The sequence below is a fragment of the Onychostruthus taczanowskii genome, unplaced genomic scaffold (genome assembly GCF_017590055.1).
Source record: "Onychostruthus taczanowskii isolate IOZ18803 unplaced genomic scaffold, ASM1759005v1 scaffold67, whole genome shotgun sequence".
Classification (NCBI taxonomy): Eukaryota; Metazoa; Chordata; class Aves; order Passeriformes; family Passeridae; genus Onychostruthus; species Onychostruthus taczanowskii.
Genome location: NW_024504455.1, coordinates 639383 through 667248, shown reverse-complemented (window position 1 = coordinate 667248; position 27866 = coordinate 639383). Strand labels below are relative to the sequence as shown.

General features: G+C 47.2%; 1 protein-coding gene across 4 annotated transcripts in view; it reads right to left on the bottom strand.

The window, feature by feature from the left end:
• The window catches only part of GDPD5 (glycerophosphodiester phosphodiesterase domain containing 5), a 99268-nt gene that overhangs the window by 39972 nt on the left and 31430 nt on the right, over positions 1-27866 (bottom strand). For all 4 annotated transcript variants that reach the window (XM_041420989.1, XM_041420988.1, XM_041420987.1 and 1 more), the window contains exon 2: positions 18643-18817. In XM_041420989.1, coding sequence (XP_041276923.1) covers positions 18643-18759 — 117 coding nt within the window. In that variant the 5' untranslated portion in view covers positions 18760-18817. The remainder of the gene's footprint in view (positions 1-18642; positions 18818-27866) is intronic.

Here is a 27866-nt window from a genome sequence, read left to right as displayed (position 1 = left end):
TCAGCAAGTTGAGATAAAGCCCCTGTGGTGGCCAGGAGAGGGATGGACAGACAGTTCCCAGCTCGGGGAAGAATGCAGGAAAAGAATTCCCAAAAAACCACTGGTTTGCAGCCTGGGCTTTTACAGACAATAGAAAATGTGGCTTTTGGCTTCACATCTGGGATAGGTGCTAATAAAAAATATTTCCAAGCACAGAAACAGATCATGCCCAGAGTGTCAATAAAAGGGATGGGTTTTATCCCAACCACACAACCTCTCTCCTGCTTATGGAACAGAATATGGCCCAAAGTAAGGCACAACCTGTGTGATACCAAGGTATAACACCTGCATTCCATGATCCTTCTCCACTCTTCTCATGGAGCAAAGCAACTCTTCAATCTGCTGCTTGGAAGGGGAGCTTGGCAGACATCATAATGCTCTAAAGGCTGCTGACCATGCTCAAAACCAATTTTTTCCTCTTCCTACTCTGTTCAGATAATGACAAACATCTTGGACCTGAAGGAAGGTAAGATAAATGCATAGTAAAGAAAAAAAAATTGAATTTTCTGAAGTAATTTAGTTTTTACCTCCCCTGCAAAGAAAGCTTTTCAGCCTATTTCTCTCCTTCTTCCTGCAAGAGCAAAAACTGCTCGTGCAGCAAAACCCATGGCAGGAAAGTCATCTGCAGAGTCACTGCAAAGTCATCTGTCACCTCTGTGAGCTTTGTCATCACAATCCCTAAGCAGGGGTTTGTACCACTGAGAAAGGGAATTTTGGGGAGGAATGGCCTTGAACTTGTTCTGCCTTTGGCTGGGCTGGGTTTTTTCCGCGCATCTCAGAGCATCAAAACTGCTTCAGTGAGAAGCAGCTGGTGAGAAAAATACCCAGTTTTTCAATCAACAGCTAAAGCAGTCCTGGCTCTTAATTATGACTAATTATATTAAGGCACATTTGGTATAAGACACCTGCTTATTTTTCAAAATGAAAATACCGCCAGCATTGCCTACTCAAAGCACAGGAAAAGTAAAAACTCATTTACAAACCCACTCGAGGGTATCAACTGTCTGCCTGCAGGACACCCACCCCAAAAAATCCAATCCTTTGCCACAGGAAATATCCGAATTATCCACAGCTCCCGTTTCAGAGGCACTGATGGAATTTCTAAATATAGCACGTGCTAAGCCATATTTCCGATTTTTTTATAGCCTCTTCAGCAGCCTGCTTATTACTGCTCCAGATCCGCTGAGAGAATATCAGGAGTGTTTCACAGAGATGCAGAAGGACTCTCTGTTCCTTCCTCTCCAAAGGCAGCCCAGGAAGCTCGGAGGTAGGAGGTGCATCTGCTGTTTCAGCCCACAGGCTCCAGAGGAACCTGGCCTTGGCTTTCCTGCAGCACCAAACAGGCTGCAGCTTTCAGAAGAGCCAGGAGAAAAGGAAAAGCAACAGCTCTGGAGCCAAGCAGGAGCATTCTCCCCGAGAGATGCGAGTTTTTACATGTTCTTGCTGCATTTAACACCCAAACAGGGCTGATTTGTCCCTTACCTGTCTCATCACAGGGGGTCTTTCCCAAAGCATCTCCCAGCTGTGGCCAGCAGCTCTGGGAGCAACACAAAGGATGGAGAGGACAAAAACAGGGAGGCCTGACATTACATTTTTTATTTTTCCCACCACACAAATCTTTGATGAGCAAAGCTTTCCTACCAATTGTTCATCCATCAAAGAAACAGAATCAGAACTGATTTTCTCCAGCCTAGGCCCACCCCTCCAAAACATCCTCCCTAAAGCAATTACTGCACTATGCCAGAGTGAAAAAAAAAAACCTAAAAAAAAAAAATAATAAAAGTAGTGTCAATAAATCTCCTGGCAGCAGCCTGGAAGGAGGCTGTGGCCACAAGCCAACCTGATTTACAGCTGAGCTTGCAGGAGGCAAGAGACAGGAAAAAGGTGGAAAATGCTCCCCCCAAGCTCAGATTAGGAAGCCACAGGGAGAGGATGGATGTTGGCATTCCCAGCAGGAGAATGGTTGCCAGAAGCAAGCACAAAACCATCCAGCTTGGCCAAGAGAACAGATCTGGACCATTTACAGGAGCAGATTGAGCTCACTTATATGATCAATAAAAAAATTAAAAAGAATTTAGAAATCACATTTTGGAGCTTGTCCAGGGAAGGGAACGGAGGTGGGAAAGGGCTGGAGCCCCAGGAGCTGCTGAGGAAGCTGGAAAGGGGCTCAGCTGGAGAAAAGGAGGCTCAGGGGGCACCTTTAGGCTCTCTGGGGGTTTTGCCTGGAGAATCCTGTCCCGAAGTTTGGGCTCTGCCCATTAACAGCCTGACATTTTCTCCTCACACACCCCCCTGCATCAGAAGGTCTCCAGCAGAAAATGTGGACTTCAGAGGAACTGGAAGATTGATTTCTGTGGCCAAGTCTTTTTCTTCTCTCTGTGCTCCATGCTGAGTGCAAAACGGAGTTATTAACATGCAGTGCTCCCAGCTCCCAGAGCTGATGCATGTGGGAAACCACCAGACAGACGTGGCAGCTGCCTGAGGTCATGCAGAAATATAAAATAAATCTGACAGAATCAAACAGTAGCTCAGAGAAGGCTGAACTCTGTTTCCTGCTGGCAGGTATTTAAAAAAAGCAAATAAACCTTATCAAAAGTACCTTGTCAAAAGGATGGCCTGTGGCACACACAAAAAAAAGCTTCTAAAAACAACAAAACAGACCCAAAAAACCCCCCAAAACTAAACAAACCAACCACACAGAAACCTAAAAAACCCCACAAACCAAAACTCAACAAGCACCAGTCACAGACTCAGAATCAGCAGGGCTTACAAACAGAATCACAGAATTGTTTGGGTTGGAAAACCCAGCTCCAAAGCCCTGCCATGGGGCAGAGGGGCTGGAAAACAGCTCGGATCACCACTGGACAGCACAATTCCCCCATCAGGAGCAGTCAGACAAGGCTGCACCTGTGGATTCAGGACACACCCTGGAACAAACCAGGTGCTGCCACATGGGATAAGCCAGCCCATAAAAGCAATTGCACCTTAGATGCTATTAAGCTTAATAAACTGCTCCTAAATTATTAGGTCTGGCCTGATGCAATATCCCTGGCCTGCTCTGAGCAACAATCTATAGGTTTATTGGATTATAAATTAGAGTCAACAACTCGAGCAGGGTACAAATTAAAGATCTGCTTTGGAAGCAGAATTACCATAATGCCATAAATAGTGACACACTGCACCTCCCTTTTTTATTCCTCGTTACACGGAGGCTGTGCTTTAACTTTTAAGATTTAAGATTACATTTTTTAAGAATCCTGCAGCTTGGGAATCTTCCCTCCAACAGCATCTTTTTAAAATAAATTCTCTTTCTCTGTTGGCTGAGCACACCAGGAGCAGCACCCCCAGGTCAGGGCTTATTTAGTCTCCACCTTTTCCATGCCCTACCAGGAATTCAGCTGCTCCAACCTCCACCACCTCAGGTACCTGCTCTTTCAGCCTAGTTTTGCACTCCTCAATATTTTTTTTTTCAGTGTAACATGTTGAAAGAAAACTCCTCAGCCTTTCCCCAAAGGTGAACCATCACCAGATGCTCCCGAGGAAAAGTCACAGGAAGGGCACAGGAATGAGCAGATCTGTGTCAAGGCTCAGGGAGCAGCCCAAAAGTGAGAGGATCATCTTGGAAACAACTGGACTGAACATCCCAGGACACAGAGTGAGGCCAGGGAAACACTGTGATTTTCCCTTAAAATCAATCCCAGAAAGCTTTTCCAGAGGAATCGCTGCAACCAACAACTTCACACAACATCTAAGCATCCCTATTTTATTTTTTCCCCTATCCTGCAGTTCAGAAACAGAAAAAATCTTGAATTTTCAGGGGTTCACAGCCATCTCTCTGCCTGTAAAAGGCACAATACTCTTTGTGAGCCCTGAAAACAATTACAAATATTTCCTGCTCAGGTTGATGCCACTACAGGGTCCTGCACTTGTTACAGACAAAAGCAATTCCATGAGGATAACCCAACCCATCCCATTTTCCCCACAGGAAAAGGAGCATTTCCAAGAGGAAACTGATCTGGACAAGTGGGTTTTCCATATTCACAAAGCCTCTGAAGAGATACACAGTGACCCTGAGTTTGTCTTTCACGCTCAGAGGCCACAAAACCAAAGCCTCTGTTCACAGACAGCAAATCAATCCTGACACCCTCTCCAGACCTCTGAGAAAATTAAAATCATTTTTAAACCCCAGCAAACTCTGACATCTGGAATTTGACTGCAACAGGACCCCAAGGAGGATAAATAGCTGCAATTTTGCAGGCAGCAGCGACAGCACACAGCTACAGAGGGGCTCCTTTCCTACCACGGGAAATAATTAAATTCATATTTAAATCACCCTCCTCCCACCAAATTATATGAAAGCAAATCCACTGCAGAAAGTCCTAACGAATAAAAGGCAGCAGCCAAATACACAAGGAGCACGTGATTTATTTCACAAGCTTTCCTCACCAGTGTCAGTGTCCCTACACAGTAAACATGGCTTAATAATAGAGCTGAAGTCCTCCTTAAGCAAAATTTTGGGAAGCCAAGGAAAACAAACCCTAATCCTATTTCAAGCCAGAGCTGTGATGACAGACAAAAGTGTTTAAACAAAGCTCAAGATGTCCATACATGAATTATAAAACTCAAAGCCTCTTTTCCACCAGTGCAAAAAGCATTTCATGTGTCCCAAGCCCACAAGCCAGGCAAGAGTCCAAAAATTGGGCAGTGTACGAATTGAATGATTTTTCCCGAAGTATGTCCACATATTTGTTTTTTCTCCCCTTACTAACTCCTTTCCTCGTGATCTTTTGAGGTGTTTGTAGAAGGTGGAGCCTGCCAAGATCAAGGCCTCCATTAAAAAGGCACCATAATTCAGAAAATATCAAATTTCCACCCAGGAAATGACTTTCCAAAGGTAACTGGTGGCATTTAATGCATCTCCTGATCCTGAAGGCACCCTCAAGCTTTAACTTGCTCCAACAAGGAGGACAAAACACATCCAGAGGAAACAATGATATCTGAAATTTTAATTTTCTCTTCTCCACCAGCAGTTCCCACCCAAATTTAACACCCAGCAGCCTCTGAGGATGTCAGTTCTGAAAAAGCAAATATAGGGGGAAAAAAAATACACACTCTGCCTGATTCTGAGAAGCACCATGAAATTCACCCAGATCTTTTCTTTATTGATCTCACTTCCTTAGTCTGGTGCTGTCTTTAAATCAGCATCATCAGGAGCAAGAGGACGGGAGCTCCTGGTCCTCAGCCAGCTCTGGTGCACACAAAATATCTGAGTTTAAAGCCTTTGAGTGTCTGGTGGCACTGCAGCTCTGAGGAAAGGGATTTGGGCTATTTCTCTCCTTTTCAAGCAAACTGAGGAAAGGAGATCACAGAAAGAGGAAGAAAACCAGAACAGGTTAAAAAGGGAGGGAAAGAGGTGCCAATTAAATAAAAGCCACAAAGCGCCATGAATCATTTCACTGCCAAGCAACGGGGGGGAAAAGGAAGAAAAAAGTTCACTCGGAGCAAGATCAGCTGTTGAACAAGCCTGTGCTGGTGGAAGCAATGCAGAAGTGGAGAAACAGGAGAGTTTCTTTTCCTCCTGTTGCTTTTTCTGCCCTCAGACACCCTGGAGCTCCAAAGGCACTGTCCCCTCACCCAGGGCCATCCCCACGGAGCATTTCAGCACCAGGGCTGGCAGAACTTCCTCCTGGACCACATTCACCCCCCTCCCCAGCTTCACTGCAGCCATCTAAAGAAGCTTTAAAAATCCTTCTTGCCACCTCTGGAAAAGCCTTCGATCAGTGGTGAAATTGTAATGGAGGCTTTAGAGCCATTTCAGCTTTTTACCTCTCTAATAGCTTTAAACATTGGTTGCAAGTGTTGAAAATCTCAAATTTAATTTGTTTTCAAGCCACAGAGGCACTGGACTAATAAGAAGCTGAGTGCTGGCTTCTCATAAAGCTGTTTTAGTGCTCATAACCACTTAATGTGCCAGCAGCAGCAGATGCTTCCCAGATTGTCCCTGGGGTGCAGTATCCAGCTTGGTGCTGGGATCCATTCACAGAGCACAGGTAAGAGCAGCATCTTCAGGGTAAAATGACTATTCCCATCTGGAGACAAGTCAGAAAAGAGGAGAAGACAAGTCTTCATTTCCAAAGCTGTCCTGTAGTGCTTGGCAAGGCCTCAATAATTAGAAGGGGTGCAAGGCTTGAGAATAAAACAGATCCAAGAGCATCTCAAGCACAGCAGAGAAATGAGCCTAAAAAGGGCTCAGAAAAGCAACCAGAAATTCCCTCCAGCCTCCACAGTGACAGTGGTTTGTAAAAATTTTTTTTTTTTTTGCACTGAGGGTGTAAGGTAATATTGCATATTTACTGCTTTAGAACACTCTTTTACAAAATGACTGGGTTTTTTATAGTTAAAACATGGCCTTCAATGGGCTCTACTTGTGAAGTAGCAAGGCTTTTTAAAAACAGTTTTTGTTTCAGCCTCAGTGGCTCTTTTGAGTTTATCTTTTGTTAAACTCAGGATTTTGGGAAGTTGGGATTTTGCAAAATCTTGGGATTTTGTGGGTTGCTCCCTTAGTGCCCTAGCTTGTATGGCTACAGTGTTGTGTGGAGTGCTTGGTTTGTTGCAAATAATGAGTATTTGTGGCACTCTTGGTGGCTGGTTTGGTACAGTCAGAACGACCCTTTCACACTCATTATCTGCATTATTTGCATTTTGCTGCTGCAAAGGCCACCCCCTGCAGTGCCAGACTGCCCCATCCATCAGGTTTGGGAGTGACAGGAGCATCTCCAGGCAGCACCTGGCTCCAGGTGAGCCCATCCATCACTGCTGGCAGCCCCAGAGGCAAAGGCACCCCCTTGGGATGCCACTGTGGGCATGTCCCGTGGAGTGACAGCCTGGAGAACAAGTGGCAAGTGACAAGGAAAACAATTTGGGAGCACAGGCAGTGTGTTAAGTCACGAATCACCCCAGACAGAGAGGGCAAAGAACCCCCAGACTTTAACCCTGTTGCAAAATATAATTGTTGAGCAGCAGTTGCAGCTGATTTAATACCTTAAACCACCCTGACAGCTCTGTGTGGCCTGGGTCACTTCTCCATCATTTTTCCCCAGCTGCTTTCATGCTCTCACACAAATCTTTTTTGAAGGAACAAGTCCAGCCCAGGAAAGCTTTGTTCCCAAGAGCAGAACAAAGTGTTTTCCTGAATTTGGCAAGATTTTCTAGAAGAAGGAGTGAGAATCATGGAATCATACAATAGCCTGAGGCTGTAGGGAACCTTTTAAAGCTCATCCAGCCCAACCTGTCCAGCAATGAGCAGGGACACCTTCCACTGTCCCAGGATGCTCCAAGCCCTGCCCAACCTGGTCTTGAGCATTCCAGGGATGCAGGGGCAGCCACAGCTGCTCTGGGAACCCTGGAAGGGGGCTGCAAGTGTCAAAAGCCACCTCACTGACATGAAAAAGAAACATTAAATTGGCACCTTTAAAGCCAAAGATTGGTGAGGTAAGGGCCAGGCCAAGCCTGTGTTTAATTCATCTCATCATATTCATCATTCAGGGCTTTTAGTACAATTAAAAAAAAAAAAAGCCCAGAGGAATATTAAATATTACAAAAACCAGCACACAATGGCAAATCCCAAATCCATCCAGAAAACTGAATAAGGAACTTGGGTTGAAAGGAACCACCAAATGCAAACATTTGGGTTTACATCACCCAAGAAGTGGTGAGAGTTCAGCATGTGGGCTGTTGAACTAAGAGCATCATCCTACACCCAAACCAGCACTTGGGGGATGGAAATCCCAACAGATCCATTGCATCAGCTCTGCCCACACTCCAGAAGTGGGGAGAGGAAAGGCAGAGCTCCTCTGACTGCTGTGCTGCCTGAATTATGATGCTATCTAGAGGTATCCAGGCTGCCACGTCACCCTGCTGAATTCCAACCCCCTTTTCCCAGCACACATTGACTCCAAGGATGGAGTGCTGGCACAGAATCCCAAAGGAAAAACCCCTCATTAGCTCCTCTGACCCCACTGAAGCAGCTCTGTCCTAGCTGGAAATGAGATTGAGAGCCCTGGCTGCACAAACCCCACTCAGGAAGGAGCTTCTGCAAGGATGCACAACAGAGCCAGGGCCAGAACAGAGCTCCCAGCTCCTTCTCCTGCCAGCTCATTTTGGGCTGCTCTGGCAGCAGGTCTGAGATGGAACCAGGAAAGCAAGAGAGGGGGGGAAACGAGAGCAAGGGGAAAATATATTAAAGAAACCCCCCAAACACCTGGAGATTAGCATTCCACAGAAGCACAGAATAGACTGGGATGGAAGAGACCTTGCTGGTGTCATCACTGAGGAATTCTGAATCCCTGGGATCATCCTTCCCCCTGGTACCTGAGACCTCCTGACAACCACTGTGTGCTGCTTTGGAGGTGACTTGTGTGGCACTGGGGCTGATGCCACCAGGAATCACAGCTAATTTGGGGGTTTGCAGGGTGTTCTCTGCAGCTTGAGCTGCTTTGCCTTCAAAGCCAGGCTCTGGATGATTTTCCAAGTGGCTCCTGAGCAGGGCTGACCTTTTTATAGGTGATTGATTGGCTTCCATAGCAGTTACATACAGAATTTCTAATCCTAATTTCTAATCTGGGCACCACACCCTCACAGCCAAGAATTCCTCCCCAAAATCCCATCTATTTCCTCTGGCAGTGGGAGCCAATCCCTGTGTCCTGTCCCTCCATCCCTTGTCCCCGGGCCCTCTCCAGCTCTCTTGAAACCCCTTCAGATATTGCTTTGTAATTAAGAACTCTTGCAAAGCTGAAACTTGTGGAAGTAAATACCACACTCACATCAATCTATTAATTAATTATTCCCACTAAAGACAATTAAAGCCCTGAAGCACAACAAGAGGCTCACTCCAGCTGCACTGAGTAACTGAGAGACAACTCTGAGCAGAATTTGTCTTCAATCCCAAAGAAATTAATTTTCCAGCTATTCCTTTGTTCAGCCCTGTGAGCTCATCCCAGTGAAACTGGTACAAAGATGCCAAAATAAAAGCAGAGGTTGCTTTAAATTTTTTGGCTGCCACTTCAGCCCAGGCTGAGCACAAAGATTCCTTTTATTTGATTTTCTCAGTTTCCTTTTATACAACACACCAAGCCACCTCCCAGTATATTTGGTTTAATACATTTGCAGAGGGCAGACTGGCCCCATCCCTAAATCCTCCCATCCCAAGACCAGTAATAAAGTTTGAAGTAGTGGCAACCCCAGTTTTCAACAGCTGCTGTTGGTGAAATTTAACTTCAGAACCACTTTTCTTCCAAAGGAGCTCTTACATTCCACAATCATAGGCTGTCCAACTCAAAGAAAGCAGGAAAAGCCATTTTTTACTTATCACAAAATGAAAAACAATCAACAAACAAACAAAAAAAAATCTTTGTGCAATACCAGCAGAAATTCAGCCAAAAATACAGCCAAAAGGTAATGACCCTGAATTAGTTTCCACTCCCAGGTAAGCTCAGCAGGTAAGCTCTGCCTGAGTCCTACAAAAGACTCAGAGCAGCTGAACAACACCCTAAATGAAAAAGTATGTGAAAATACAATATATGGAAGGAGGTCCCTGAGACCACCTCCAATTCTCCATTTCTCAGAGGGAGTGTGCTCAGGAATAATTGTAATTCCTTTTTATCTCTCTAAGAAGTCCATGTGTCCACACAAAGCAATCTCACTAGAAAACATCTTTTTTCCAATTAAGATACTTGTCAGGTTTTATCTATTAAACTGGAAAGGTTTCTCCAGCCACTCTTCAGGCAACTTGATGCACATCAGTTAATTAAAATCAAGAAGAACAGACAAATATTGGATCAGACTGGATCCAACCACTGCACTGCTTCGTTTCCTTGCCCTTCATCCTCCCTTCTTCTTCCCCAAGCTGTGTCTTATGTTTTTCCAGAGTCCTCTTTCAGAGAATCCCACACTGGGCTGGGTTGGAAGGGACATTAAAGCACACCCAGTGCCACCCCTGCCATGGCAGGGACACCTTCCACTATCCCAGGCTTCTCCAAGCCCTGTCCAGCCTGGCCTTGGGCACTGCCAGGGATCCAGGGACAGCCACAGATGCTCTGGGAAGCTGTGCCAGGGCCTGCCCACCCTCCCAGGGAACAATTCCTTCCCAAAATCCCATCTGTGTCCAAGCCCAGATGGGCACAGGGCAGGAGGGAGCAGGAAGGAGCCCAGGGCACAGCAGGCTGATCCCTGCTCCTCCCAAATCCCATCCCTGACCCGGCACAGACAGGATGTGGGGCAGGGTGACCTCGAGGCTGACCCAGCTGGCAAATCCTGAGTGCTCACATTTTGCTCCACAAAGTGCTGCCCCATCACAACACAGCCTCATTTATCCCACAGGATGCTCCAGAGGGCAAAGACACATCTGGTGACAAAAGCCACTGAATGGGCTAATGTGCCAAAGGCTTTCTGCCCCAGCTTTGGTGGCAACCCAGTGACCTGAAGGCCTAGAATAAAAAAATAATTAGAGCAAGGCAAAACTGAAGTGCCTCTCTCTTTCGAGGGGAAAATTGATAAAATCAGGGTCTTCCCCAGCTTCTACAGGCACAGCTGACATCAGCAGAGACTGCCTGAAACTGTGGACATGTCAGATTTACCAGCGTGAGGTTAGGGCTTGTCTTCCCAGAAACAAGGCTGCACTTGTTCGTGTATCTGCCAGACAAGGGGATGCTTTGTGCAAGTCAAAGAAATCATGTATTTTTCTAATAGTTGACATATGGAAGGGATTTACCTATTTTTCCCTAAGAGAGATTTAAATGGGTTCACTGCACTGCCAGAGGAAAACCAAATGAAGCCACAAGGCCCAGCAGCAGCTGAGTGTCCAAAGGCAGCATCCCTCTGGAGAGGAGGCAGAAGCTTGGCTTATTTATTCATTACTATTTTTTAAATCTCAAGGGTGAAGCACTGGGAAAAGAAAATAAACAATCAGCCATCCTGGGAGTAAATTTAAATGCTGGAGCTGGCTCATCACACAAAAACTTTGGTACTTCAAGCCCAGCACATGACAGACACTGGTCCATCATAGGTTCCACTTGGCCTTGTGCTGTTTATCCCTCACTTGTGGCTGGAGAAGCAGGAATCCCTGATGGCAGCAGCAAAATAATTTGGTCGGACTTGAGCACACAGCTACTAAATCCTGCAAACACACACAGAGTAAAACTGCATCAACCTCAAGGAGGAAAAAAAAAGCAGTGAAATGAGATGCTTTCCAGACAGTGCTCAGCTACACCCCCATTTCTGACACAACTTGGGGCTCTAGAGGGTGCTGGGGAAGGAAAAGAGCCAGACGAGGAGGCTCAGGCACACGGGGGTGTTTGCCCAGGATGTGGGGTGGTGTGGCTGTGACAAAGCCAGCAGAGCCTCCAGCGGGCACCACAGCGAGCTCTGAATTACAGGAACCAGGTTTGTTTTGCCAGAAAGGCCACAAAAAGTCACGTGAGAAAATGTCAAATGCGAGGGGACAGCAGCGAGCGAGAACGAAAGAGCCGTGTGCTGAAAGGAGCGAAGAGCCGACACATCAACGCCAAAAACACCCTGCTCTCCCCCCAAGCATCATCAGATGGGATATCGGGAAGGAATTCCTCCCTAAGAGAGTGCAAGGCCCTGGCACAGGGTGCCCAGAGCAGCTGTGGCTGTCCCTGGATCCCTGGCAGTGCCCACGACCAGGCTGGATGGGGATTAGAGCAACCTGGGACAGTGGAAGGTTGGAATTACCTCATCTTTAAGGCCTCTTCTTGATTGCAATCAAGAGAAAGGTTGGTTTCTGCTGAAAGGGACAAGGACTGGGGTCTCCTTCCTCTCCCTTTGCTAAGCATCCAGCTGATCTGATCCCATTGGAATTTGGTTGGGAATTTGGGTGCCCAGCAAGGACACTTTGGCATAAAGGGGATGTTAAAGTCTCCAGACTTCTGCTGTTCACATCACCCTCAAATCAAGAGGCTGCCCAGCAGCCCCAGAACCCCCAGCTGATGGGCAGGGAGGCAAGAGCTGCTCTCCTTGGAGCCAGGGCCATCCTTGGCACAGGCAGCCCGATCCCAACAACCACCCAAGGTCACTGGCACTGCTTTTTGTCACCCAAAAGTCAACCTTGACTCTGCAGGTGCCTTCAGGAGAGCTCACAAGGAAGTTGATTCAGTTTCCAGGAGTCACAGGCTGCAAATGGACACTTCAAACAAAGCCTCAGTTGTTTCATTTTTTGTTCCATAATTCTCCCTGCAAAAGGGCCTCATTTGACTTCACTGCAGTCAATTGACTCTCAAGTGCTTGCTGACATCATCTGCAAATAAGTATCTGCCAAATAAAGGCTCAGAACTGCATGTCAAGTGGAAATTATGGGTCCAGACCAGTTCACCAGCTTTGCTTTTAACACCTCACTGTAGACATGGCACAAAGGCAAAAAAAAAAAAAAATAGAATAATTTTCAAGATTGAGATGAGTACAAAGAGTAACAACCAAAAAACAATTAAAACCTCTAGCCATAGACAAGAAGCTGCTGGTTATACCTTTGAAATCCCACTCTGGAGTTTGGCCACACTTCTTCTAGAAACAACCTGGAGAAAAAGCTTAAATCTGCTACCAAACACTCCTAAATCCAAGTTTCCTTTCCCAGAGGAGCACACGAGACAGTGAACAAAAATCACAGATCAGCTTCACAGCCAACAAAGAAGAGTCATTATAGTTTTCAGCTTTGCTAATCAATTTTGTTAATGAAACATGTCAGCAGCACAGAGGTTCCCAATTCCTAAAACCACAGGCATTCCTGGAACCCAAGCACTTTGGATCCCCACCCAGACCTCACAGGCAGCAGAGTCCCCTCCCAAACTACAAACTGGCAGATGACTGAAATGTCCTGTGACCAATGCCAGGAAAGCCACACCTCACAGATTTTCAAGTTGTTCCCTTCCCTGCTGACCATTATTTCACAGAGGGGCATTTGGCAAGGGCCTGGAAGAACAGGACAGAGGGGAATGGCTTTGAACTGACAGAGGGCAGGGTTAGGATGGGATATTGGGAAGGAATTGTTCCCTGGGAGGGTGGGGAGCCCTGGCAAAGGGTGCACAGAGCAGCTGTGGCTGTCCCTGGATCCCTGGCAGTGTCCAAATCCAGGCTGGACAGGGCTTGGAGCAGCCTAGGACAGTGGAAGGTGGAATTAGGTGGTTTTTAAGATCCTTCCCAACCCAACCATTCTATGATCTACTCCCAAACTGGTTCCTTCCCCATCTTCCACCTCTACCACCTTTCTCAAGGAGCATCACCACAAACTAACCCTGCTCCTTCCTATTCCTTCCATTTCATTAATTTACTCCCACTGGGGCCAGGTTTCCTTCTTATCTAGTTAATTTTCGTGGTCATTTTGGAACCACAAGCATCCTTGAGGCACTTACACCAAGTCTTTCATGAGTTACAGAAAAAATACCTTCAGCTTGGATAGAAAAAAAAGAAAGGATGATCAAAAGCCTTTTCCACTGGCCCCTGCACTCTCCCAGTGCATCCAGCCACCCAGGAAGGACACAAAGCTGCAAAGTTGCTCTCCAACATTTTCTGCTCTGTCACAGCCCAAGTGTCCTTGGATCCATTCCAGGACACCTGGGAATTCACAAGAGAGGCTGGAAAAGCAGAGTTGGTGAAGCAGGACACTGTCAAATTCAACCCCAAATGTGAAGTAAATCACTGGAGCCCAACCCAAGGGTAGCAAGGTCACGTTCACTTCCCTCTGGGGGAGGAAAATCAAGGCTCCTCTTGAAAAAAGCCACAAATTTTCACTATTCTGTCAAGGTCAGACAGAACTTCTGACATCCGGACTCCCACAAGCCAAACTTCCATGATGTCAATGCCATTTCACTTTTCTCGTTTTCTCTCCTCAAAATTCACACTCATGGCTCCACACATGGGAAAGGACTAAATGTTTGAGTAAAGACCAACACAATTAATTAACCTGGGATTAACAGGATCACAGGTTCCCACTGCTTCTTTGGAAAAAGGAGTTATGTAATTCATTTGTAGAAGTCTAACTACAACAACAACTACACAGCTGAGAGGAAGAACACTTGTTTAGGAAAACAAGCAGAAAAACCACCTCAGTTTTTTCCCCTTCTTGGAGGGAATCCAGAAAATATTGTACCTTGATGCTGTGTAAACAATCTCCGGCAATAGCTGTAAGATTGTTTCGCTCACAAACCCAAAATCCACCAGATTTTGGCACCACAGCAGCTGCTGTGCAGAAAATTAACTGAATCCCAGTCAAAACCAGTACAGGGAACTCACAGGGAGAGTCTGGAAAGGCTTTCCCATGTGGGTTAAACCAGCAGTTGATCCAGCACATTCAAACCAGTCAAGATTTTATGAGAGTGGCTGCAGCTTAGAGTGGAGGAGCTTTGCTGTACCCAGGTGTCCAGGGGGAAGAAATCCCTGTAAAAACACATGGCTGGCTCTGAGAGCCCAAAAATCCCTCCTTGCCCCTTTTTCTTCCCCCTTTCTCCAGCTGCAGCTCAGTTCAGAGCTGGCTGTTCAGAGCCCAAAGCCAGGTTTTGCAGATGCTCTGCAGGAAAAAGCTTTGACACCTCCAAAGCTTTCCAAATCCCAGGGCATGTTAATCAGTCTGAGCCCATAATCCCAGCCCAGGCCCCGCAGTCAATGGGTTTTGCAGACTCTCCCCCACAGGCATTCTGCCTGTATCAGGACTAGACCACAAATTCAGCATCAGACATCCTCACCCTGACAATATTTAGGGTGCACCACAAGATTAGGCTCTAACCCCGTGGCTTTCCTGGGGTTTCCAGGACTTGGGAATTCCCATCTTTCAAAGCAGCTTTGCTGGAATAGGGAACCTTTTTTGACACAGAACAAGCTGGTTCATCCCAACCTTTCTAGAAGGGTGTGGAAATCAAAGAGAAGCAAGGTCCTGGCAGGTTAATCCCAGTTCCTGAGGTTGGAACACCTCTCTGCTCCTTGCCAGTCCTCCACAGGATCCTGCCCTGTCTAAGAGAGGTCTTGCTCCTTCATGAAGGCCAAAATATGCTATTCCCAGTTAAAACCAGTAACACTCTGCAAAGTCTGGCCTGAAGGCACCACACAAAGCAAATGCAATTCCTGCCTGGCTCAGCTGTCACAGCTTCCCTGGACAATCATCCACCTCACAGCCCCCCTGTAAAGTGAAGGGCTCAAAGGTGAATTTTACAAGATGTTTAAGTGATGTGGAAAACCCTAAACACAGCCTGGTTTTGCTTTCATTTCCAAGCATCATGGAGAAAAAAAAAAATAGAATCATAAAATAGTTTGGGTTGAAAAGGACCTTGAAAGATCATCTAGCCCAGACCCCTCTAATGAGGGGGGCACCCGCAGAAACAATAAGAAAAAACACGTTGATATTTAATGGAATGACTGGATTTCCCTGCATTTAGCCCATCAATTGGACACATCCATTCATGGGGACTCAGCTCTGAGTCACTGGTCACATCCAATGCTTCAGTGCCCAGCCTCAAATCAAACAACCTTGAAAGAGCCCCTCTCCCTCAAAAGCTCCTGTGCCTTCAGGCCTATGGCCTGAAAACCTCACAGATTGAAAAACACACGGAAAAGGGCAAATGAGCCCATCCTCTAATGGCAGATTTCAGCAAAGCAAGCAATTTCTGTGACAAGTGACCTCTGGCCATTTGGGAATGAGCCCTGACAAAGTCCCAGCTCCAAAGCCCGTGGCTTAGATCATCTGTTCAGGTCATTTCACTGCTCTGGCCAAGCGGGAATTACAAGAGCATTTCACCAGAGAGTGAATTAATACTCGCAGCCCAGACACAGCACTGCAATTCATTATGCTGATGGATCACAGCTCCTCGTTTATCTCTGCACAAAAGGACCCCAAAAAGCCATCAGAAGCCTCAGCTGGAGGTCATGTGATGCATTTAACCAAATGGACTATCTGCAATCACACACATCTCACTTGAAGGGCATCAACCCTGACAGGGACTGCCCAGTTCATAGGAAGGGGTCGATATATCCTTTACAGATCTGCAGCTACATGAGCAGCAGCAGATGAAGGCAGGGAGAGGCTTTATTGGCTATCTCCCCCCTCCCACATCCTCACAGTTCAGACAACTTGCAATTAAGAAGAGGATTAGGAGATTTGTGTTAGAAAGAAAGACCATGTTTGACAGCTCAGCCCAGCCAGTCAATAAAGATGGCTTCTTTTTACTGGATAGATTAAAAAATTATCATTGCTGTTTCCTTTGGGAGGAAATCTTTGTCCCTTCTCCCACCCAGGATGATTTCCAGGGTGGGATATTTGCTGTGTACAAACAACAGGGGTTTGGAAGCAATAAAAAAAATTGCTTCCATGCACTGACTTCATAATATCCTTGGCTGAATATGTGATGAACAAGCTGTGGTTAGATCAGAAATTCCTTCCTCACACCAGCTACAGAGATTATAATGATCTGAATCTCAGCAAGACCATTTCTCCTCCTTCATGTGTCTTTCATTAAAAAAAAAAAAAAAGAAAGGGGATCTTGCCTTTAAAGCTGAGGGCCCACAATAGAAAAAAAAGGAATTTTGCAAGTGTTCAAAATTTTAAAAAGACATCAGAGTATATTGGTTGTGTGCCTCCAGCCCTTCTCTTCATTCTTAAAGGTCAGAAAAAAGCAAAAGATAATAACAATTCCAGCAAGCTGCCTCTCAAAAAATACCCCCTAGAACTAGGTGTCCAATTAAAATTCTCATTGTTGTTCAATTTGTTAACGTAGAGTAGAAAGCTTGATGTACACACATTTGAAGGAAAAAGAAAGGAATCATTAAAATTGTGGCTGTTGAGGTGCAGCACAACTGAGACAACAAACATTCACAGGCATCAGCTGAAGATACCATGGAGGCAAGTCTGGGTCATGATCCAAATTTGGATGAAAGCCTTTTATTCTGGGGAGCTTGATGTTGAACAAGAAAGCAGATAACACAGCCCGCAGCTCATTTTAGGCTTTCTTCTCCTACTCCTGCTGCTGTCTCCATCTCTCTTGTACCAAAGTGGAAGTTGAGGCCTCACAAAGACTTAAACAAGACCAGCTCAGACTGGACTTGTTTTTAAGCCTGGATCAGCTACCTTTAAACACAACGAATTCCTTTCCAGCACTAGCAAAAACCAATGGAAATTCCAAGCAGACTTGGAATCTGCCACTGGTATTTTTTGGTAATGCAAGCAGAGGCAGATTTCACTGAAAAATTCATGGCGATTTTTCTGTAAATTTTTAGCTAAGAACTGCAATGTTCTGCTGGCTTGAAGTGGTCACCCAGACCAAGCTGAAATCAGAGGGAAAACAGCACCAGCATTCCTACTTTGCAAAAGGAAATTTGTTTTTAGGCTGCACAAACTCGAGGCGTGACTTTCCAACTCCCGGCCATGCTGCACCGCCAACAACGGCTGCAATTCACAACCAGGAGCAGTTCTGGCACAGGACCTGCCACACAGCCCTGCCTGCTCCTTCACAGCTGCTTTTCCAAGAGGAAAAGCACTCCAGAGCCAAGAAGATCCCTGGTTATAGGCTTAAAAACAGGACAGAGGAGCCAAGCAATAGGAGAGCGAAATTAAGCATTCAAAAGGCAACCAAAGGGTCCCCTGAGAGCACTTCCAGATGAAACAGGATTTAAAGAAAGAAAAAACCACCAAATTTAACTTGTAAGTACACTTTAAAAAACCATCCCAGGCAACATGGGAGTACAGGAGAACAGTAAAACAAAATCCTTACCCACATGTAACAGGGTGGTTTTGACAGCAATATTTTCACACTTTTCTTATCAACACACTACAAGATCTCATCTCCCAGCCCAGAACAAGAGGGGAGGTGCAAGCCGAGCCTGGATGCCCTCTGGCAGAGCTCTTACAATCTGTATTTATCCAGGGGAAGACAGAGTCACCTCCAACAGCTTTCCCATTCACCCCCAGCTTGCTCTCACCTTCTGTTGCCTTTCTTCAAACCCCGTAAGGATTTAGGTTGGAAGGGACCCTAAAGATCATCCAGTGCCACCTCAGCCATGGCAGGGACACCTTCCACCATCCCAGGCTGCTCCCAGCCCTGTCCCTGGCCTTGGACACTGCCAGGGATCCAGGGGCAGCCAGAGCTGCTCTGGGCACCCTTTTCACCTACCTACAAACTCATTGTCACACACAAGAACAGGATCAAAAAGGTTGGAAAAGACCTCCAAGATCACCAAGTCCCTTCTGGGGCCAAATACCACCGTGCCCACTGTCACACCAAAAAGGCAGGGACGCTGCAGAAACACAGGACCTACATATCCAGCCAAAGGTGCTGCAAGCACCAGCAGGAGTAAAAAAAAAAACACAAGGAAAATGTTTCCTTTACCACAATGGAAACAGATTTGGGCACGTTCAATCCCCTGGAGCCCCACGACCAACCTCACTGTGCCCGTCTCTACATCAGCCAAATGGAGACATGGTCAACAACTGCCATCAACCATCCGAGCCAATAAATAAGGAAAAAACCCAAATCTTTCATCCTTTCCACCAAGAGCCACAAGCCAGCATGAGAGGTAAGAGGTGGCAGGCAGCTGCTGTCCCCTGCTCACCTTGGTGGTGTCATCATGTGACCGCTGGTACCGTTTCCAGCGGCAGCCGTAGATCCCGGTCAGACAGGACAGACATAGCTGGGGCTCGTAGTACTGCAGGGGTTGGTGTTTAACCATGCTCCTTCCAGCCCCTCCAGAGCCAGCTGCCACTAATCCATCAGCTCCTGGGAGCGCCCTGCGGCAGAGAAAACAACAAAAACAAACAAAAAAAAAGGAAATTAAAATCCCGAGCGATATTTCAATACATTAGCAAGCAATTTAATAATTAACCGTGTCCTCTGGCTACTGAGAGCAGGGATGGGAATCACATCTATTCCCAGCCCTGCCAGCATCTCCCACTCGTTACTCAACAAGACCAAGGAGTTTAATTAGTTTGCAAGTTTGGTTTCCTGCTGCAGCTTCTCCCACACCACCAAAAGCAAATGTGTTCGCAGGAGTTATTGGCAGGGAAAGCCACGTGAGGACAAAAGCAGGAGGATGAGGATCTGCAGCCCAGGTGATTGGGCTCTTCTGAGTGACTGAAGTGTAAAGAGGCAGAGCTGCAAGAAAACCTGAAAATTGATTCAGAGACCTCCACAACGCTGAAGCTGAGCCAAGCTAAAGCAGTTTAATGTCAGCATCCCATGGAGCCTGCAAAACAGTCCCAGATGAAGAATAAACACTTCCATGCCTCTTGCAGAAGGGGCATCACAGAATCAGAGACTATCCTGAGCTGGAAGGGATCCAGCAGGACCAAACTTCTGGCCCTGCACAGGACATGGAATATAGAGTGTGTATACACAAAATACATACTACAGATATTTCCCTCTCCCTTCACAAACCTCTCAGGCACTCACAGGATGCAGAGCTGGATGCTGTGCTTGATCCCACACCACAGGTTTCCCACAGCTTCCTGCAGCAGAGGTGTGCACTCACAGCCCCACGCTGTGCTGTGTGCATCACCAGTGGGCTGGCAGGGGAGTCTGACAGCAGCTGAGCTTGCACAGTGCTTGCCCCCCTTTCCTGAGAGGGCAGGGTGTGTAAATCCCACCCTCTCCAGGGGAAACACTTTGCTTCCTTACATGTGGTATTCCCAAGGCTCAGGTCTTGGGCAAAGCTGTGACAGATGAGCAGCAACATCCTCGCTGGCATCAGCAAAGCGTGGCTGGGCTTAGGGAGATTAACCAGCCACCTAAAAGCTTTTCCTTGACACATCCCATGGAAGGAAGCTTCCAAAAGCAGGGCTGACTGTATTTTTCACTCCAGCTGATGCACCAGGGGATGCTGGAGCCTGGAAATGTCAGCAGGGACACAGAGAGCTCAGTCCTCCCAGCTCCTGCCTGTCTGTGTCCATTCACACTCCGTGCTGACAGCCCAGCACAGCCTTGCCCTGACTGTACTCAGGACTCAGCATCCCAGGGGCAGGAGGTTGTTGTGGCTCCTGTCACCAGGCTGTCCCCAGAGCCCTGTGCCCCAGACAGAGGCAGCTTTGTGCTCCCAGCAGAGCTCCCCGTGCTGCTCGGGGCGCTGACACGAGGTGGGCACGACCCACGTGTGGCTCTGCTCGTCCCCTGGGGGTGACAAGCAGGACAGAGGCACGGGCACAGCCAGCCTGACACGAGAGCTGTCTGCTGCTCGCGTCCCCCCCGTGCTGCTGCTGTGCCACCTCGGTGGCCTCGTGTCGAGGTCACCTCCCTGTGCCCGCCCTTCACCTCTCCTCTTGCTATTTATAAAGCTCAGCATTAGTCACTGCTCAGGCTGCCTCCCCATCTTCAGCTTCAAGACCATCCCCAGGAAATGAGCTTTCCCAGAAAACCTGTCACAATGGCACAGAGACACCGAGGATGTGCAAAACTGGAGATGCTGTTTAAAGGTCTTGGGCTAAACCATCCTCTCTCTGCCCTGAAGATTCCAAGCGTGATGGACAAGATGCTGAGGGCTCTGTACAAGATGTAAAAATCATTCACAGCCTATTAACAACTCCCCAGCCAAAGCTCTTATTCCCACCCTGAAAACCTAGAAGGCTGTAGCTGTTCCAAGTAATCCTGCACTAATTCCTCTCCAAAGGACAGCATCTCTCCTGGTTTCCACTTCTTCCTGCTTTAGTCCTGCAAGGCAGGAGGGCAGACAGACCAGCTCCATCCACAAAAGTTTTCACTGGGTATTTCATTTGATCACTTTGACAGGAGAGAAATCCTTCCCTGGGAGGTGGGCAGGCCCTGGCACAGGGTGCTCAGAGGAGCTGTGGTGTCCCTGGATCCCTGTCAGTCCCCAAGGGAAAAGACAGCTGAAAAGGCTCTGTAAGACACCATGTGAAGCTCCCACCCTGGTTCCTCTCACTGCAAAGGCAGGCACTGTGGTAGCCCAGAATTCCAGGCTCTCCATAAAACCTCAGGAAAAACACAATGACAAAAAAAAAATATCTAAGACTAGTTTTAAAAAATCCACTCCTAAATACCATGTAATTGCATGAGGCACAACCAACAAGCCAAAAATCACTCCCTCTTCTCCATGAGCATCACAACCGGATCCATCAAAGCCTGAAACAGGTGGGAAAGGACAACAGCCAGCAGGCACCCTCCCCTCCAGGCACACGGACATCTGAGCAGTAACAGGAGCTGCGGGGAGAGAAACCACACTGATAGCATCTGCCCAGAGAGCCCGCCTTGGCCAAGAGCAGGGGCTCAATACTTACTGCTCCTGCTTCCAGAAAGGGAGTCAAGAGAGCAGCAGAAAGTCTGCAGCACCTCCCAGTCACTGTTCCCATGACATCTCCAGCTGCCGAGGTGGAGAGAGCAGCCTATGAATGATTCAGCCCACTGCTGGTTAGCATTACATACAGAAATGAAAACAGGAAGCAAGACAACAGGCATTAATTATTCAAATCCAGCAACGTGCACCAGGAGGGAGGGAGGGAGGGGGGAAGATATAAAATAGAAAGCACAAACCCACTCATGCTCTCAACCTTGACTTTCAAGATGCATCATCTGCCAATGGCTATGAGCTTCTCAGAGCTGAATAACCAGCTTACTTGTCCAAAAAGGGGGAGCAGGGTAGATTCCATCTAGAAATACAATGGGAGCATTTTCCAAAGGCTCCAGGATGCCTAATTAGCACACACTGCACTTCTGAGATACTGAAGTATTGGTTACACATTATTCCTTTCCAAAGAGCTTTGGAAGGGGAAAAAAAAAGGGAGAATTGGAGTTGCAAATTTAAAAGTGAAGCTCTCTGGGGAGATTTGGCCTAAAAATTTTTGATTTTTCTCCCTCTGAGTTAACTGCTCCATCCCTGCAGCCTCATGGGGCAATATTCAGAAACCTGGACTGGAGAGGGAAGGCAGCAATCAAGAGCAGTCACTAAAGCATCTCAGTGCCCTCATTTTGGTGAGGGGAAGAGCAACAGCACAAGTCCTAAAGTGCTCTGAGTAACAGTGGGGATGCAGCTCCAGGGGAGCAGCTTTAACAGCCTTTCCCAAGGCTTGCTGCTCCCCTTTGATCCCCCTTCAAGCAGACTGAGGGGTGACCCCACTGCAGGTACAGCTTCCCCAGGAGGGGAACAGGAGTGGCAGGCACTGATCTCTGCTCTCTGGGACAGGGACAGGACCCAGGGAACAGCTGGAGCTGGGTTAGGTTGGATTTAGGGAAAGGTTCTTCCCCCAGTGGGTTCTGGCACTGCCCAGGCTCCCCAGGGAATGGGCAGAGCCCCACAGAGCTCCAGGAGCTCCCAGGGATGCTCAGGGTGGGATCTGGGGTGTCTGTGCAGAGCCAGGGGTTGGAATTGATGACCCCTGTGGGTCCCTTCCAGCTCAGGGTATTCTGTGGTTTTTAAAAGCCAGGCAGCTCTGCCGCCCTTCCAGCCCTGCTCTGAACACCCACCATGGACTGCTCAGGAGGCCTTGGATCAGCACATCCAAGAGAAAACCCAAAACACAGCCAAGGACGCTTCGATGGAGGCTTACAAACAACAAAATCATGGAACCATTAAGGCTGGAGAAGCCCCCTAAGGTAGTGGAGGCCAGCCATGAGCCCAGCACTGCCAGGTCCACACCAGCCCACGGAATCCTGAAGTCTCAGGAGACGTCGGAGCAGAGCCAAGCATTTGGAGAGAGGCAGACACACATTTTTCCCCAACAACCCACCACCCATGCAGATGTGGGAGGCACCTGAGGTGTCCTACAGGATCTCCCCCTGCCAAGCCACGGCTGGGAAGACCAATCCAATGGAAAACTTTGGACTTCCACAAGGCTCCAGAGAGGAGAAGCTGTGGGGAGAACGAGGGGAAGAAGCACATGCTCAAAACCAAAGCAAGCCCTGAGCACACAGGCTCCCTTCTCCCAAAATTCGGGCCCAAGGAAACTCACCCCAATTGCAATACAAATAAACATAAGAAATACAGGGGTATTTGAGGTTAATTTTTTATGTTAAATCATTTTAAAAAGAGCTTTGGCAGATTCTACTGATTTCCATATTAAAGGAAGTGTTTTTCCTCTTGTTGGTGACTCCTGGGATCACTGTTTATCAAGAATCTCTGTAAATTCAACATCTCTATCTCTACTAAAACTTGTATTAATCTAATTATGCTTAAAACCTTGTTAAGCAAATAATTTCCTATGCCAATTAGGTGAGAACATGCCTGATAATCAATTAGCCCTATTGATATGCTTGTAAGGCTGCTTGTCAGTCGTTTCCCTAATTATACTGGAAAATCCTGATTTTCCTTCAATACTTTCTAAAAAACTAAGCTATTCCAGAGCAAATTCTACAGTTCTGAGCACAAAAAAAGAAAAATGGAAGAGAAATCTCTATGGCCCAGCCTGGGCTGAAATCATTATCTAAATTCTTGAAATTTGCATGCACTCTCCATTGGTTTCCGTAGACAATTTTTTATTAATAGACTGAACTCATCCAAGCCAAAGTAATGCAATTTCATTTTCCACGTTGGGGAAAATGGAAATGGAAGAGGGTCAATATCCCCATCTGTTTAATAACAAGCTATTACTGAGGCTGTTTGCTCTGGCCACTCCCACGGGAGGAAATCGAGATGCACACACACACACCGAGCACCATTTTCCACATTTTGCTGGCACAAACCCAAAGCATCTCAGCTTGCAAGATCCCAGATTTCATTTCAAGGCGGGAATGGGACACCCCAAAGCCACAAAACAGCCTCAGGTGATTCATTTTGGGGGTGGAAGATGCCCAGGCAACGACCCAGCAGGGTTATTCTTCCCCACACATTGTTATTCCCCACTCTGGAAATCAGGTTGGGTCAGAGGTCTCCCACCCACTTTTTCCAGGCTGAAAACATTCATTTTTACACTGATAATACTGCACAAACAAAAGCAGCAGATATATCAAAACTCCAGACAGCATCTAGTTTTTTTTTTCCCCCTGGCAAACAAACAAAAAAGATGAACTGCAGGAAAGCATCCTCTGCCATGTGCATATGGATATATGGAATATTTTGGATGAGAGCTGAGGCAGGAAAGCACAACAGCCTCGTCTTTAAAGCTGAGTGGTGCTGCCTCAATGACAGAAAATAAGAGTGGGGAGAAAAACAAAATTTAAAAAATGAAAGAAAGGTCTACAGGTCCTGTGTTGGTCTGGCAGAGCACTCACAAAGGGAACTTCCTGAGATCCCAAAAATCCATAGCTACATCCCAACCCAGGGAGAGCCTGCAGAGCCACTTGGAGTCCCCAGAGTGCCAAGGGATGACCCAAACAGACACATCCCAAATAGGATCTGGCTGATGTGGAGCCGCTGTGGGTCTGACCTGTTGTTTATTGTTCTTAAATGTTTTCTACAAAAAAAAAAAAAAAAAAAAAAATAAATTAAATTACAGCTTTGAAACTGGGGCAGCGTGTAGTTCGGGGGTTGTGCACTTCCAGTTAATGAAAATTCAGACTTCAAAAGATAAATACTTCAAAGGGATTACAAAAGAAAAACTTAGACTTTAATCTCCCTAAATAAATAAGCACAGGACGGACTAACGCCCTCTGCAACAGAGCTTCTTAATGTTTTCCACCAAGTGAGGCAGGAGTGGGTGCCTGGAACTTGGAAAGGGTGGAAGAAGAGGAACAGGGCACAGGAAAAACCTGTATAAACTTCTGGCAGGGCAGTAATTAAACACAATCTCTGTTTTCTGCACCAGCCTTGCAGGTCAAGGTGTTGGCACAGCTCTGAAAACCCAGAATCTGCTGCAGATCCAAAAATACCAGGTGAGTCCACACAAGCAGGTTCTGAAGTAACTCCAAGCAGCAAAGCACAGGTGGGACACGAGGAAAAACGTGGGAAAGTTCAGGTCCCCTCTGCCAAAGAATTTCTGACAAGCTGAGACTAAAATGAGCTTCATTTTCTAGGGGCTGCTGGAGAGATGGGCAACAACTTGTGAATTTCTCCTATCTTTAATTCTAATAAGGCTCTTGGCTTTTAGAAGCAGCAAACAGAAAGGTGAAGCAGCCCGAAGTGCGTGAGGTCACATTTTTGGCAGAGAAAGCCAAACCTTGCCACCTCTCCAAGGCTAAGTCAGGTGGAGACTCCTTGGAACAGCGTTCCAGAAACACTGAGAGCAGCACAAGAAGCCAACAGCTCAACAGCTAAAAATCTAAAATAGCAGCAAAGGTGAGGTGAGACACCACCAGGAGCCTGACAGGGCTGTTGATCTTGGCAGAAGACAGGGAAAGGGAGGGAATCTGAGCCACAAACCCAAAGGGACAGGCAGGAAAGCACCAAACTGGGAGAAGAAGGATGGGAAGGGAGTGTCTCGGGGAAAAGACCCCATGCTCAGCCTCTGCTGTCTGAAGAGCCTCAGTCAGAGAATGTCCTGTGATGTTGGTGTGGTCTGGGTGATGACAAAAAAAATCAGCAGGACTCAACAGAGAAAGCCCAGGTGAGAAAAAGACAGGAAAAACCATCACAGGAAGAACGAGGAGACAACAGCTGGATTCTCAACAAAACCCATGCACCAACAAGGAATTAAAAAGTGTTTAAAGAATTAAAATGGTTACAGAACATTTTTCCTCTCCCCACACTCCAGGAGCTTTGCCATCCTCACCAAGCTGCAAACCAGAAGTCTGCACCAAGCCTCACCCGTTACCAGCACATTTTTGCTGAGAAATAAAGTGGAAACAGAGCTGGTTTGAACATGCACACCCTGACAAGCAGCTTCCTCTTCAGACAAGCACTCCTCTCCTGGTTTTCCCTTTCCAAACACAGCCCTGAAGAGCTGCCCATGGATGGTGCCAGCAGCTGGAGCAGGGGCTTGTCCCACACATTCCCTGCTGAAAACCTGGCTCCTGCTAGCAGGGAAAGAAAACTGCACCAAGAACCCCAGGAAGGCTCCTCGGAGAGGGAGCCAAGTGCCTCCACACCCACTGCAGGCACTGGAATGGAAACCGTAAGGGAGGGAAAGGAAAAAAAAGGAAAACAAACCCAGCAAGACTCATTTTCCAATCGATACCCCGCACATCTGCTGTGCAACTGCTACCCAGAGAATTAGGCATGAATGTTTCTGGCTTAATGAGAGGTGGAAAGTCCTAGTTAAATGGATTACAAGCTCTTTATTTCCTATGATTGATTCCTTCCATACGGCTGCAGGAGACATTACTCACGAAAATAAACGTTCTCAAGTAGCAGACGAGCTAAATAAACGAAGAAGAAAATCTGGCTTTGCCTTCCTGAGCAACTTGGGGTAGTGGAAGGTGTCCCTGCCCAGGGCAGGGGGTGAAACTGGGTGGGCTTTGAGGTCCATGAGGTAACTGAGGAAGTCCAGGAGAGGTTCAAGAAGTCAAGTCAGCCTTTCATCACCTCCACTACAGCTTTGTGATCGCTTGCAAAACATGGAAACAAAAATTATATGGGGAAAAATTAGATTTATGCATCCCCCATCCCCTCCTCCACCCCTGTGGCACAGAATATATTTAATTTCTGCCAGAGGAAGGCTAACATCCACTTTATCCCTCTTCTGTTCCAAGGAAGCAGAGGTTTGTCTCATGTCCCTAAAGCCTCCTTCCAGTTATTACTGGGTTTTTTTTTTTCAGTTCTGTACAAATCAGTCTCTGCTCAATGCAAGGAGAGCTTCCCTGTCATGAGGGAAAGGAAAACTGCATCCAAGGAAACAAATGGGGGACAAGAGACAGGTTACAACCCCAACCCCATTCCAGAGTCACTCAGCTCAGGTAAATGGCTGTCCTGACTGGGATTCCTGTATCCTGCCAAAAGCTGCTGTTGATCTTTAGGAAGACATGAATAAGGGCAAAAGGATTTCACTCTGTTTGCTGTGGCATCAATCTTTCAGGAGAAAGGAATTTTCTCAACTGACCTGGCAAGGAGTTGCATCAGCCTTAAATGCTCCTTGCTTTCCAAAAAGCATCTCCAAACAGGCTGAGGTCACCCTGACACAGGGGGATGGGGACAGAGGGTGAGCTCAGGAAGGGACCCAGCCCTGAGCCACAGGGTCACTCCCAGAGTTAGCAAAGGAGTCACAGACATTTCCAGCTCCTGCCTGGAGAGTCCTGCTCTAATAAAAACACAAAAACAAGGCTCCATCTGCCAGTTACATCAGCCCCTAGCTTGTCTTCCTTATGGAAAGGCCCAGTCATGAGGGATTCACAAACTCATTTAGCGATGCAGACCCAAGGCCTGTTAGTCCAAGTGCTTTCAGTCATTTTTGAGACCTTTTAACAGGATGAGCATCGATTCTCTGAGCATTAACTCCCTGTGTCCTGGTGCCCTTTTTCCAGCACCAGTGACACTCTTCCAGACTGGCACATTATCAGCACAATGATGTCTGCAATATAACCAGGGTTGGAGTGAAACAGGGATGCCTGCAGACATCCTGGGCAGGTTCCCTCACAGGCTGCCCAGAGAAGCTGTGGCTGCCCTAATCTTGGAATTGTTCAAGCTTGGATGAGGCTTGGAGCAGCCTGGGACAGTGGAAGGTGTCCCTGCCCATGGCAAGGGGTGGCACTGGGAGAGCTTTAAGGTCCCCAAACCATTCTGGGATTGATATCAAAGGTATCCAGAAACCTCTGGGGGGCTAGGATGAGGCTGGAGATGCTGGCACGAAGCTCTCTCCATCTGGGATTCCTCAAAGCACTGCTCTCACCCAGGGCATTATTTATGGCCCCCAGCCCCATGCTCCAGAGAACATGAGCTCAAGGCAAGACCCCCAAGGGTCCATCAGCACACAGCAGTTTGGTGGGAACTGCTCCCAGCCCAGAGAAGTTTATCCAAACATCTGG